This window comes from Cavia porcellus, unplaced genomic scaffold (genome assembly GCF_034190915.1).
Source record: "Cavia porcellus strain 051 isolate PalLab524CR breed Dunkin Hartley unplaced genomic scaffold, mCavPor4.1 scaffold_2, whole genome shotgun sequence".
Lineage (NCBI taxonomy): Eukaryota > Metazoa > Chordata > Mammalia > Rodentia > Caviidae > Cavia > Cavia porcellus.
The window spans coordinates 66,922,526-66,937,602 of record NW_026947485.1 but is presented as its reverse complement, the minus strand read 5'-3'; the positions used below and the strand labels follow the sequence as shown (position 1 = coordinate 66,937,602).

Sequence of the window (15,077 nt, the reverse complement as noted above, 5' to 3'; positions counted from 1 at the left end):
TGAAACACTTTTAAGCCCCTGAGACCTGATAGCTTGTTCTCAAAATAAATTCTACATCAAAGTTGTGCTTACTAATGTAGGTCTTTATTTGTAAAGGAAAAACAAGAGATACATGATTGACCCAGTAAACCTTTTAAATGATGATCACTCAATAGTTTTATAGAGAGTAGGTGAAGGTGTCATTAAACATTGGTGGAAATTTTATAAAGAGAAGCCAACCCAAAAAAGGACATGGTTAATACTAACAGGTAAAAAATATAGATTTGTTGGCAATATTTGTTGGCATTTTAAGAATAAAATGTTTCTGTTATCCTCCTTATTTTAAAATACTGCCTCCAAAACTGTTAGCAGGTATTTGTGGGATACATACATGGCCATTTCTTGAGTGTCAGTCTACTCTCCTTGATGACTGTCTACCAACAAAACATATTACTATTTGATGGCAATATCATTATGAGCTCCCTGTATTACTTGCTTATTATAAATACTGCTCATTTGCCCCTGTTTTTATTCTTGGAAGCATGAGTTTAAACTAAAATAGTTGTGTACAGAATGAAGTATTGAAGGAAGGCTATTTATGACCACCACTAATAACTTCCAGCTTCTACTATGTACTAGCAAGTTATGTTTTCTTCTAAATTATATATGAATATTTGTAATTCAGGAGCAGGAGTCCAGAAATGTATCAAGGAAGAACTTGGCACTCTATCCAAAGATGATAAAACAGAAAGCTGTGGAAAATTATTTAAGTTTATAGGAATTTAAAGAGTGGAGAAGCAGATGAAAAACCTAGAATTTCCCAAAAGTTTGCATGTTTTGGCTAGTTTTGTTCAAACAGTTTAATTGTTCTTGTTACCTAAAGTTTTTCAAAACCTAAATAGTGTTTTTCTAACTCCAAAAGAAGGGTCCAAAAAGTAAAATTGAGAGAATAACCTTTACTTTTCTAAAAGTAAACCTTTACTTTTCTAAACATCGTTTGCAAACAAATTCTTCTAAGTCCAGGGGGAGGCTTTTCTCATGTCTCCTTGTCATCTTGTTTCCTTTCTGCTGTTTGCTTGCAGACATAAGTATTAACAAGACCTAGGCCAAAATTCAGATCATGGGGAAAAGCCTTCTCAGTCTTTGGTTCGCAGAGAATCCACCCAGACTGAGTTTAATCCTAGCACTAATACTACAGATTCCCGTTGTCCTCACACATCCCAAGAGCACAGGTCCCTTGTAGAGTACGATAGATTATCTTCAGAGTCCCTTGAGAACTATCCCTGTACATTAATATAGTTTAAATTATTGTACAAACTCAGGCTAGTTCAGCAGTATTTAGATATGGCTGAAAAAGAACCCTCCCTATTCTCCAAGCCCATCCTGTAGCTTGAGCATAAAACTATGATGTGTTGGACAAAGACTCCTGGACACTTTTGCTCTCTGGTCTGCCAACAAAATGAAGAGGCAAGCTCACCTGGAATTTTTAGCTGGGGTATGATGCATTACAAATGGCAACCAATTATTGACTAGGCAACTCAAAAGAAAAAGGCTAGCCTATGTCTTGGAGATAGTAGCTAACACAGGTAGCGCTTACTAGATATGCCAGATTTATGCTAGATACCGTTCTCAGTCCTTTTATCACACTAACTCATCTGATCCTCAGACCTCACATCTACTGTAGCTATATTGTTACACGCACTGTATAGATAAGAGAGCTAAGACACAGCTATAGGAGAGCCAGAATTTCATCTTAGTCTGATTGCAGCATTTGAGGTATAAGTCATCATTCTGTTCCAATGAGGGACCAAATGTATAAGGATAAATCCAGATTGTTGTTGTTGTTGTTATATATGGATGTATGTTTGCATATGTAATCATGCACTGCAACACTACATTTCAGTCAATAACCAGTCACATGTATATAAGACAAGTAGAACCATAGAATTAAAATGTAGCATAAAATTGGCACATGTCATTACTCACGTTTGTGATAACACTCATATAAATCAACCTTTTTCATTGCAAGTTGTATAAAAGTATAGTACACACTTGTATAATTATGTACAATACATACTTGATAATGAACACCTGTGTTACAGACCTATGGATGTACTGTATTTTTATCACAAGAGCATGCTCTTTCTGCTTATTAACGAAAAGTTCACTGTAAAGCAGCATAGCATGTTATGCCAGCAGCAGCTTTCTACATCTGGTGTTTATCATGGCTCTTGATTGCACCACTTTCCCTTGTACTTGATTTAATCTTGCGTTTGCCTACAAATACTCAGATGTTCACACAGTGAATTGCCTGTCGTGGGATCCAGCTTGAATCTCACATGAGAATGTCTTATTTTTATAATTGTAATATTTTGTGCTTTAACTTTGCAAAGAATCTTACAGCTGTATTGTTACATAGCGTTCATTTATCCCTCTGGCAGGTGACTTAATGAAAATACCAAGTTCTGAATTAAGGATACAAATTTGTAAGTGTATTGTCAACTTTTATCATGCAGAACCACCAAAGAAGCATATTCCAGGTGAAGTCTTGATGGTGTGTTGTCTCCCTTCTCTGAACTGGACGGACACAAAGGGCTCACAAACCCTAACATGCTGAAAAGTTTTGGATATTTTTTGAAGGTTTCATATATACATATATATAGATATGCATACATACACACACACACACATATCTTTTCTCACTTTTGGGGTTTCCATGAGATTTTTATTGCCAGATATTTATGACATAATAAATTCACATGTAAATAAGCTTATAACAATTGTTATTTATGTTACTAAAATTTTCTAATACATTTATTTTTCTCACATACTTAAAAACTAATCAACACCCATCCAATTAGATAACAAATTTCTAATACTAGTACAGTTCTCTATCATGTTTGGGAAAAGAGTTCTGTATGTTACAACTAAAGGAGCTTAATATATAGTGGCAAAATGAACCACACCGAAATGAGTACTATCAGGACAGAAGGCATTGGCACTGTGAGAATAGAATGTTGCTGAAGACCTCTTACCTTTGTAGAGTATCATTCATTTATAATTAACCTAGGAAGGGAGACAAAATATAAATAGTAGTTTAAATTATATATTTAATAATATAATAATAGATTTTTAAATGTGCTACCTGAAATATCAGTTAACCTGGAAGAAATGTTTGGTAGGTAGTAAAAATTGGATATGAAAAGGACAGGAGCCAGAAATACAGGTTTGGAGTAGAAATGAATCAGTAGTTGATTCTGTCAGAAGATGAAGCATAGAAACAGCAAGGGCCCGAGAATGACATCAAAGAGAGTGCCAACACTGTGGTTTGGAAAAAGTGACCCAAAGAAATTGGAATGAAGGGAGATTCAAAAGGAGGAAGAACATCTGAAGTCTGTCAGCTCTTCAGGGCCTGTGAGGGAGATGTCTGATGTAAGAAGGAAGTGGTCTGAGGGGCTGGGACTGCAGAAGCGTCTGTAAAAGAGGACGGAAAGATCAAGCTAATCTGCTGTCTGAAAGTCTGTAACCCATCTTTGACAGATCTGTTGACATAAAGCGAGCATAGCAGAGGCAGAGCTAAAGGACAAGAATGCTGTGAGAGTGGAGACAGCAAGTTTGAGATGAGAGAGCACAGCTAGCTCATGAATACACTCTTGTATGTTAAGGTCAAATTGTAAAGAAGCAAGATGGAAAAGTGCTCACCTGGTAGCTAAGTTAAAGAAAGGTGGCTTGGGTCTTATTGTTCATAGGGTAAGGAAATAAAGTTTTTAGACAAAGGAGTGCTGACAAAGTGTTTAGACAAAAGAGTTTAGTAAATGGCAAATGAGAGGGCAGAACTCTGGGAAAAAAAGTATGAGAAGATAGAATTAAGAGCACAAGCTTGGCAGAAAACAGACACCCTTTAAAGAAAGGAAGCTAGTGATGCACAGGTTAACACAGGACTGCTGAAGTGCAGAGATGGGAGGTGAATCTTTATTTGATCAAGCTTTGAAGACTGAGCATTAACTGTGTTTTCTCTGTCACACAGTTTCAAATGATGGGCATCTGGGGGACATCTGGATCATAGCTAGAAATGCCACACTAGAACAGTTGGAGGAGACATGGCTCTGGAGATAGGAATCAAGTCCATGAGGCTTGATGTTATCATATCCTGCTATAGAAACAAACTCAATAGAAAAAAATACATAGCAAGTAGCACATTTTCAACTATCCATACAGTAGACTATTACACAAAGAAAATGATTTTGGGAAATAATTTATAGCTAGGAAAAAGCTTATAAATTTAGTAGGTTACTGTAGAACATAAGGTTATGTGCATAAATTAAAAGTATCAGCAAAAATATATGAATATATCAATGTTGTTATCTATTGGTGGTAAAATTAAAGGAAAACAAATATTGCAAAGTTAAGGAATGTAATTGGTCTCAAAAGACAAGCTGTCAGGGAGTTAGAGAAGTGAGATCATCAAAAGAGAAGAGAGCCTTATCGCAGATGAACGAACGTTGCCCAGTGTTTACTTAATCCTTTTAACTAAGATGTAGTCAGCCAGGCACCTGTCCAACTGCAGCAGAACTTAAGACAGAAGGAAGTTCTTATGAGAAATTCCAAGACTCGATCTTCTCAAAATACCATTTCATGCATGGCCATTTGTCAAAGGAACATTATATTTTTGTTCTTGGCTGCTGAAACCATGTAATTGTAATGTAATCCATTGAAAGCACAGAAGTAAGGCATTGTCTTCAATAGTGAAAGCTTTCAGCATTTGTAATCGTCTCACTTTCTTTTACCAGAAAATTATATCTATTGAAAAATAAGCAATATTGTCTCTTTTAGAAGTTGAGATGTGCTTCAAAGATTTGAGATAATAGTTCAAATGCAACCCTAGGACTCAGCAAACTATGGACCTCAGCACTGCAAATAAAATGTTGCTGTAATACTGTACCCCTTGACTTTGATATTGTTTATGGCTGTCTTCTTGCTATAGTAACATGATACAACACTCTAGTTGAGAAGACAGAAACCTTAAAATCTGTATATTTAAAATACATACTATCTGGTCCTTTAAAGAAAAAGTTTGCCCAAAACAATAACAATATAGATTTTCAAAATAGAATGAAAGAAATTTAACAATGGTTGTTATGTTGCATATTGTTATCTTTTTTTGTTTTGGGTTTGTTGTTGTTACCTCTTTTGCTTTTTTTCTTTTCTAACTTCTTTTTCCTTTTTAAAATAAAATTTAAAAAATTAATATAAAAAAGAAAAAGTTTGCCCAAATCTGTGTTAATTTTTAAATGCTATACACTTTTCATGAAATTTTTGTTATTGTTATCATTAAGTAACAAATTAATCATTCCTTTGTTTTAATTATCATTATATGGAATAACCATACAGATTTACTAATTGTGTTAGGTTACCAGCAAGCTAGTTCATCATACAAGGCTAAAATGGCTGAGGTCGGAGGATTGGCAAAAACAATGGTTCAGTCAATGACCTTGCTTGAAAATCAACTCATTGAGAAACTTTGGGTACTTAAAGTTCTGCAGCATCTCTCAACTTCTGGTTTGTATACCTTTATTAAATTTGAAGACCTCATTGTCAGTTAGTTTGGTTCCCTTTTAACAACATTAAGGCTATATAACATAATTTTTCAAATTTATTTTTAGAAGTTAATTGTGTTTTAATGGTGAAAGCACAAGCAGCCAGCACAATCTGTGTTCACCTCAATGACCCAGATCCCTCGGGACAACTTCTGTTTCGTTCATCAGAAATACTTTGGAACTTACTGGAAAAGTCTCCAAAGGAGGAAATCATACAGCAGCTTAGTACTTTGGAATGTTTGGTGTAAGTATATGCAACTGGATAGGAATGTTTTTTAACTGTTAAAAAAGTAGCCAGAGATGTAACGAGCATCTTTTTTGAATGCCTATTTAATTGTTTGATTTATAACCTAGCTGTATTTCAGGACATTTGTATATGTGTGCTATTGTGTAAAAAGATCTCCAGTGGAAGCCATGCTTTTCTTTGTGGAAGGCTTTTAAAATGGCCTGTTAAGGCTAATTATGCTTTGCATATATATAAAGTAAAATTAGACATTAAGGAGAACTATTTCATTTATTCAGTGAATCACTTGTAAAGGGTTTACTGTCTTCCAAATACTTCAAGAAAATTAGCAACAACAGAATATAAAATCAACAATAAATAGCTTTTCTGTACCCAAATAATGGACTAGCTGAGAAATAGATCAGGAAACAATTATATTCACAATAGCTTCAAAAAATACAATAACTAAGAATCTAACCAACGAGGTAAAAGTCCTCTACAATGAAAATTTCAGAATATTAAAGACAGAATTTGAAGAAGACATCAACAGATAGAAATACCTCCCATGTTTATGGACTAGAAAAATTCATATTGTCAAAATGGCCAGTTATCAAAAGCAATCTACAGAGCCAGTGCAATACCTATCAAAATTCCAGTAATCATACAGGATACATCATACAAGTAGAAAAACAATGACGAAGTCTGTATGGAAACACAAAAAATCCAGAATAATAAAAGCCATCCTAAGGAAAAAGAGCGAGGCTGGAGGCATCAAAATACCTGATCTAAAATTACACTACAAGACAGTAGTATCAAAAACAATATGGAACTGGCATAAAAAATAAAAATGTAGTCAAATGAAACAGAATAGAGGTCACAGAAACAAACTCATGCAACCACAGCCCTCTGATTCTGGACAAAGAAGGTAAAAATATACCTTGGAGAAAAGGCAACTTCTTTAACAAATGGTGCTGAGGAATTAGGCTCTTGTAGAAGATTGAAATTATATCTTTATCTGTCATCCTAAACAAAAATCAACTTAAAATGGATAAAAGACCTAGATATAAGACCTGAAAAATTGAAACTGCTAAAAGAAAACATAGAGGAAATAGGCATAAGCAAACACTTCGTGAATAAGACTGGGTCACTGAGGTGAACATTATATAAAGAACTCAAAAAATGTAAGACCAGAAATTAAAATAGCCCAATAAATAAAGGGGGAAATGAACTGAACAGACATTTCTCAAAAGACAAAATACAGTTTGTCAATAAGTATATGAAAAAATGTTCAACATCTTTAACCATTATGCAAACAAAACCACACTGAGATTACATTTACCCAAGTCAGAATGGCTGTTACCAAGACAATAAATGCTGGTGAGGATTCAGAAGGAAAGCAACTCATCTGCACCACTGGAAGGAATACAACCACCATGGAAATTAGGATGGAGGTTCCTGAAAAACTAACGAGAACTGACATTTGGTTCTGCTCTGTCTCTCCTAAATACTCAAAGGAACTAAAGTCAGCACACTTCAGTGATACTCACCTTCCCATGTCCATGTGTATGTCCAATAGCCAAGATACAGAACCAACCTCAGTGCCTATGATGAATAAGTAAATAAAGTGTGACACATACATATATATATACATATACATCAGATAGATGATAGACTGATTTATTGATTGATTTCAACCATAAGGGTAATGAAATTTTGTCACTTGCAGGAAAATGAATATATCTGGAAACTCCCATGTTACATGAACTAAAGCAGACTCAGAAAGACAAATATTGTATGTATTACTAACTAACAACAACAACAAAGACATAAAAGTACAAGGAAGTCTTATTATCAGACAAAAGGAAGGGATTAAGTGGAAGGGAAGTGGAAAGGGAGGGTAATGGGAGATGGATATGATCAAAATATATTATACACATTTAAACCAGGCGTAGTGGTACATGCGTGTAATTCCAGAACTCTGGGAAACTGAGGCAGAAAGATGGCATGTTTGAGCTCCACCCGTGCAATTTACTGAAACCTTGTCTCTAAATAAAAAAAGTCTAGGGATATAGCTTAGTAGAAAAGCCCTAGTTTCAATCTTTAGTACTGAAAAAAAAAATCTGTGTCAAAGCAAAAACATTAGCAATAAAAAATAAGGCTACAAGTTTATTATTCATTTATTCCATAAATAATTATTGTTTGTTCTGTGCCAAGTTTAGTGGTAGGCTGTAAAGGCACAACTGGAAACAGTACAGCCATGCTGTCTACTTTCTTTTTATTTATTTTTTTTTTTTTTTTGTTTAAAGAGAGAAAAACAAAGCAGTAAAAGGGTACAAGTAATACAGAATTTCAAGACAAAAAGAAATCACTAGTTAAAGATACATATTGTAATCTTAGAAACAGTTGTCCAAATTACAAAATTAAAGCATACAAAGTGGACATTCATATAGTGAGATTGCAGACAGTTCTGTTCAGTGATCCAACAAAAACTCGGTAATATGGTTTTCTATCCTACACACTTAAATATACATGAAGTTATATCCTTTAGATCACTTTCTTTTCCTCTCTTTTTTACAATAACAATTACACTTTTTAGGTTTTATTACTCCCATAGTTCTTATAACCTTTTTTTTAAAGAGAAAAAAAAAAAAAACAAATGTGACAAAGCAAAACAGAGTCAGAACACAAGGATGGACATAGTACGTGATGCAAAACAGAATACCAGGTGATCAACAATGGTTACCATTATGCCTCTTGCTATCTTAAAAAGAGTTGCCTATATATCATCAGGTATAGTAGAATTGAACAAAACAGTATAGAACAAGACCAATAAAACCTACATTGGAGACCTTACAGGACTTCAAAAGAAAATAATAGTCAAACCATAATGGGCATCATAGTAAATCTTATTGCCTTCGACGTGGTTGCCTTTACCCTCAAATTTGATACTATCAAACAAAACAGAATATAGTAAAATCAGTCAGAACATGATGGGGAGAGCATTACAGGGGTTCAAATCAGGTTAATAGGAAAAAAAATTACTATAATATATCCTGCTATTTTTTAATTTAGTTTTCCCTTAATTAAAAAAATAAGAAAAATTATTTTTTTAAAAAGGGGGAAATTGAGATAAAAGAGGACATAGCAACAGAAAAACACAGGTCGGAACTGAATAAGCATCACTGTGTTTCACCACGAGATAACCTGACATAATAGTAGTCACCATAGTGTCTCTTTCCTTAAGATATTTGAGTATAACTTCATATACTATAGCATCAAACATATCAAGACAGTGTGAAGCCATTCAAGAGAATGTAAGAATTACAGGGTATTTAGAACCAGCTAACAGAAAACGAACAACGGTTTCTATATTATCTCTCTGCCTATAAAAAATTTTGTTTTTACTATCGCATATAGTAAAATATAGTAAGATACAACATGTTAAAACCAATGGAAACAGATGAACAACAGCTTGATGGGACTTCGTCTACTTTCCTGGTGTTTACATTATGCTAGAAAAAAAAAAGGACAAGTAAATAGGCAACTAAAAGAAAGTGTGCTAAATGTTATGAAAGAAGTTACCGGGGCTGGGGATGTAGCTCAGCGGCGTAAGCGCCTGCCTTGCAAGCAGGCAGTCATGAGTGAGTTCGATTCCCGGTACCGATAAAAAGAAAAAAAAGACCAAAAAATAAAAAAATTAAAAAAATAAAAATAAAATAAAAAAAAAAGAAAGAAGTTACCCCAAAGTTCTGACTATTCTTTAGAAGAAAGTAAAGTAACACCTTTTTGTTTCCAGTTGTCCAGCACACCAATCCTACATGTGCAGTGTAGGCCGTTTACATAGTAGCCATCCTCAGGCAGCTTCAAAGTGAAAGGTGACACTGGCCTTACCTATTGCTGCATGCAAGACTCAGCAAATACCAACCCTTGGTCCCTCTTTTCTTCTTGCTGTCCTCTGCTGTACTGGCATCATTCCCAAGCTCCATGCATTGATATATTACAGGTGAATCCTCACATGTTCTCAATTCCAAATAAAGCAGAAGCAAAGGTTTGCTACCTAAAAGCCCAAAGAAGGGGCTTCACACTGAGTCCCTGTTCATCCAGAATCAGAAATTCCTAAATAGAGACAAGGATACTGTCAGCATAGAAAGTGCAAGTTAGTCCTAAGAGGCAGAGTCACAAACGTCTACTTTAGCAGCAACCTGACCCAGACTTGAATTAATAAGCACTTTGTGATAAACTTAGTCTGGTATCAGAACAGTAAATAGGAATTGACAACATGGAAAAATTTTGTATGGAGAGTATCCTAGACAGGAAAGTGGAGGAATCAATGAAAACAGAACTTAGCAAAATAAAAAAAAAAATTATTGTAGTAAGGGCGAAAAGAATAGAGTAGACTGCTAAGAGATGAGACTAACAGTGTTAGTGCGGATTCAAGGAACCATAACATCAAAGACCTAAGAAGCCCTATCAAGAAGACTTTATCCTAACACTAAAAAGATTTTAAATGGTTTTCTAAAGCCTTTTAATCGTTTTAACATGACATAGTTAAAGCTTTTAACACAGTCACTTTTACAACATTGTATAGACTTATGGGTCAGTAGGTTCTTTTTTTCTTTTCTTTTCTTTTTTTTTTTTTTTTTTTTTGTCTTTTTCCTTTTTATTGGTACCCGGGGATCGAACTCACAACTGCCTGCTTGCAAGGCAGGTGCTTATGCTGCTGAGCTAAATCCCTAGCTCCGGTCAGTAGGTTCTTATCTAGTACATATGTAGTAAAATAAAGACAGATTGGGAAATGTGGAAAAGACTAAAAATACTTTTAAATGAATAGAATAATATAAAAAGTAAGATTTTGTTGATAGACCCAGTATTACACAGTTCAAGTCACTAACAATAGCACATACTAGATGGTTTATAAGCAAAATTTATTTCTCCCAGTTATGGAGACTAGAACCTTAGATCATGGTACAGTACGATGTTCTAGTGAAAGGATTCTTCCCAGCTGCAGACTGCTGAGTTCCTGTCTCTTCACATGGAAGATGTGCAAAGGAGCCCTCTGGGTCTCTGCTGTAAGAATACTAATCCTATTTGCAAGGGGTCCATTCTCATGACCTAATCACCTCCATGGGTCCCATCTCCTAATGGTACTGTATGAATTTTGGAAAGACACAACATTTAGTCCATAACAATAGTATTTTTAAAATATGGTTTTATTTTCTAGGACTCTGAAGGAAATATTTAAAACTCTTTTTATGAGAGGTTTTAGTCATTATGATCGCCAGCTTAGAAATGACATATTAGTGATTACTACAATTATAGCTCAAAACCGGGAAGCACCGATGATTGTAAGTATAAGTCAAACTGCATTAATTTGAATTGAAGTGGTGGGCATGGGAGCCAGAAGTCCGAAGTTACGCTGTAATGTTTATGTATCTTTATAATGCCATGTTCCATTGTAATGTCATGATGGTCACCGTTATACTTTTGCTGTGCCAGTCCTTTGCACCCCTGTGGAAAATGTCAGTCCTCCTCATTCACACTCAGATCCACCCCTTGTGAGGCTTTTCTTTCTTCCCTGTCCTGATGATTTGAGTCTGCATTTGGTACCATTTTTCTTTCCTGAAAAAAAATTCCTGTATCATTTCTTGTGATACAAATATACTGGCTGTGTTTATATGGCTAGGCATCAATCAGGGATTTGATAAGTGTTTATATTCAGAAATTAGGATTCTCCACCGTAAATCTTCCCTTTAAGAGATTTACCCTTTACTGACTGTGGTTATCTCTGTTGTATGATTCTTCAGGCCAGTAAGACCTCACTAAAACTTTGAGTTTTAGTTTCCTTACAAGCTACAAAATAGTGCATGCTCTCGTTTTTTTAAAAAATGGTAGATAGGAATTTATAGAATGCCATTTGCATTTTTCAAGGTTCTCCCTTCTGTTCAGTATCTACTTGCTCTTTGCCATTAGGTGGCTCAGGGTGATTTTGTTTTGAGGTGTTTTGTTGTTGTTGTTCTTGTCCAGAGTTTACAGTTCCTGACAACATTCATCTTCAAGGAGCTGCTCAGCTATGCAGAAAGCTGAGCCTCTGTATACTTTCTAATGTGAAAAAAATCAGTAAATGATTGCAGTCTTAGAATAGAAAGATCTGCAACAATACTCACACACCAGCCATGTCCTTTCTAAACTGTGCTTCAAGGACTGGCTGTCAGTGTGAGTCCCTGGTAAGGAAAATTAAGTGGTCCCAACATTAGAAACTCATGCTGAGCAAATGGAAACAGTCCTGCATCCTCATCCTGCATCCTCATCTGCATCCTAATCTGCATCCTACTGAAGGCTGCAGTGAAGGCAGAGCTCTCCGTTTACCTGGAAAGCCCTGGCCAGCCAGTCAGTCCTCACGACTGGAAAATGGCCAACCGATTTCACCAGTACAACTCTATGCAGTAATATGCTCACATTTCAAGGAAGCCCCTTCATTAAAAGCAGTAGAATCCTAAAGCAGTAGGAACACAAAGTCTTAAGCTCAAAGTGTTTGTATTTATTAATTTCTCCTAACGTATATCAAGGATACATCTGTCAGATGTATGTTTACAAATTTGGTCATTCTTCAGGGCTTTTCATATTCATTGCCACTATTTTGTTATCTCTTAGCCAAAGATTTCATATAATGAGAGGGCTTGGCAAAGGGTGGGTTTTTTAAGGAAGAAAATTATTGAATACAACTGGATTTTTCTCCCATACTATGTCACGTAAAGGTATGGATAATGAGCTACTGAAGTAACTGTACAGGCCAACATACTTTGGGTTCTTCCTGAATGTTAAACTGTATCCTACAAAATATTTGCAGAATAATGTAAAATACTTCTTAGAACCTACAGAAGCAAGTTTAAAATTAAGTAAAATATAACTCTTATCTAACTATGTGCTTTTATTTTCTTTCATTTCTTAGTAGTATTAGTACTTATAATTTAAATGAATTATACTACGTAAACTTCATAAAGGGATAACTGAAAGGTAAATTGAGTGTCATTATCATAACTTCCATCCTAAATAATTCACCTTTCTGAATGTTTTGTGTGTTTGTATTAGGAATGTGGCTTTACCAGAGATCTGATCTTATTTGCAACTTTTAATGAAGGTAAAGAAAACATAAAACTTTAAACTTCTGATAACTGTCCTAATGCGTCTTACATATCATTTTATTTTACTTTTTTTCTTCACAGTTAAGAGTCAAAATCCTTTGGTAAAAGGTCTGAAGCTTTCTAACGCCTATGAAGATTTTGAGTTGAAGAAATTGCTATTCAATATAATTGTGATCTTATGTAAAGATTTGCCTACTGTACAGGTAAAGAATAAACAAAATAAGAAAATACAGTTAATCTTACTTTATAGTATAACCTTTTCAAAGTCATGACTAAGTAATTCAAAAGTCCATATCTTTGTCTTGTATTGTTTTATAATTTTGTTTTTTGGTTCTGGGAATTGAATTTAGGACCTTGCACTTGCCAGGCAGGCGTTGTGCTGCTGAGCTCTATCCCCAGCCCTATCAACCCATATCTTTACCATAAAAAATAACAAACTCCTCTTACTTTGAATTTTACCTTTTTCTGTTTGTTTGTTTTTTGGTACTGGGAATCAAACTCACAACCTCACACTGAGCAGGCAGGTACTTATACCGTTGAGCTAAATCCCCAGCCCTGAATTTCAGCTTTTTAAAAAACTTGTACCAGGTATAGTGGCTTACATCTATAACCCCAGCACACAGGAGGCTGAAGCAGGTGGGTCACTGTGAGTTCCAGACCAGCCGCTGCTGTATGGTGAATTCAAGGCCAGCATGGACTACATAATGAGACCATGTCTCAAAAAACAAATGAACAAATTTTAAATTTCCTTTCTTACCCATTAATAAACAATAAAATAAATTTCAATTTAAGCTACATAAGCCAAAGAAAAATAGCAGAAACTAAAATATTTACTGATGTATGACTGTTTGGAGTACCTAATAAGGTAGCAACAAATGAAAGAAGTTCATTCAGGCCAGTGCAACCAAAGTGTCTGCTTCTGATGATGGTGGCAAGAAACTGTTTAAAGCTAAAATAAATTGTGAACCTCTCTGTCACCAATCTCAATCCCTTATGAACTTGTTTTTTCTTTTTTCTTCTTGGTACTGGAGTTTAAGCCCAGGGCCTTTACACTGAGCCTGTGCCTCCAGCCATTTATTTATTTTTTATTTTATTTTGAGACAACTTCTAACTCAGTCACTGAATGCCCTTGTGGAGCTCAAACTTGTGATCCTCCTGCCTCAGCCTCCCAAAGTCCTGGGATTACAAATGTGTGTCACCACAAGCATCTTGAACTCACTTTTTCTTTACACAAACCTAATACCTTTAATGTTTTGATTATTTATTAATTATCTTAGTATTTTGTTTCCTATATAGCAGCACAATGAGGTTTGAAGAACACTGGAACTGACTTTACTTCTCACTTAGCACCTGCTTCTGTGGGGCCTCAGCAGATAACCTGCACTTCCAGAGGTTCAGTCTCCCTGCAGGGGAGCGGTCCGGACACATCTGCCTCGCTCACGGGACTCTTATGAGGTTGCGATGGAGGTTGAATAAACTCTAAAGCGACAGAAAAATGATTAGAGTTCTATTAGCTTACTCACCATGTTAATTAAAATTTCCTTTTAGTCCTAAAACTCTTTTACTTTTCATAAAAATAAAGGGAAATTTATTCTATCTGTGTCAATATTGATAATATAAATGTGGTGCAGTACACTGCTGTAAGGCTTTTGTAGGGCAGAATTCCAGTGCTGTTGCTTTCTATAGAAATATGTCCTCAAAGAGGTTTTTAAATTTCTCTGAATTCCAGGTAGCTCATCTTCCACGTGAAAATAACACACCATCGTGGGATTTTTATGAAGGTCTGAAGAGCCCAGCATTCTCTTAGTCTGGCCACTTTGGGAAATATATATATTTGGCCTAGAAAAAGAAATTGTGCCTAGAGCTATAACTTTATTATTAGTATCAAAAATATGTAATGTATAGATCCTAAATGTATTTTCTAAAATGCCAAATAGAGAACCATTCCATAAAGTATAGTTTATTATTATAGTAGAGAATTATATAACTAAAAGTCACAGATCTAAGGAAATAAATAAAATTTGCCCTATACTTGCTGATTTTAGTTGACTGAACATTTCACAGACAGATGAGTCTATTACTGTGGTAAGAACGGGGGCTGGGGATATAGCTCAACAGCATAGCACCTGCCTGGCA

The 15,077-nt window shown here is 35.2% G+C and overlaps 1 protein-coding gene across 4 annotated transcripts in view; it reads left to right on the top strand.

Annotated features, from left to right (window-relative positions):
* Positions 1–15,077, top strand: part of Cfap69 (cilia and flagella associated protein 69) — a 59,997-nt gene that overhangs the window by 15,238 nt on the left and 29,682 nt on the right. For all 4 annotated transcript variants that reach the window (XM_063243100.1, XM_023567311.2, XM_063243103.1 and 1 more), the window contains 6 exons: positions 2,421–2,519; positions 5,389–5,538; positions 5,643–5,820; positions 11,021–11,144; positions 12,889–12,937; positions 13,023–13,144. In XM_063243100.1, coding sequence (XP_063099170.1) covers positions 2,421–2,519; positions 5,389–5,538; positions 5,643–5,820; positions 11,021–11,144; positions 12,889–12,937; positions 13,023–13,144 — 722 coding nt within the window. The remainder of the gene's footprint in view (positions 1–2,420; positions 2,520–5,388; positions 5,539–5,642; positions 5,821–11,020; positions 11,145–12,888; positions 12,938–13,022; positions 13,145–15,077) is intronic.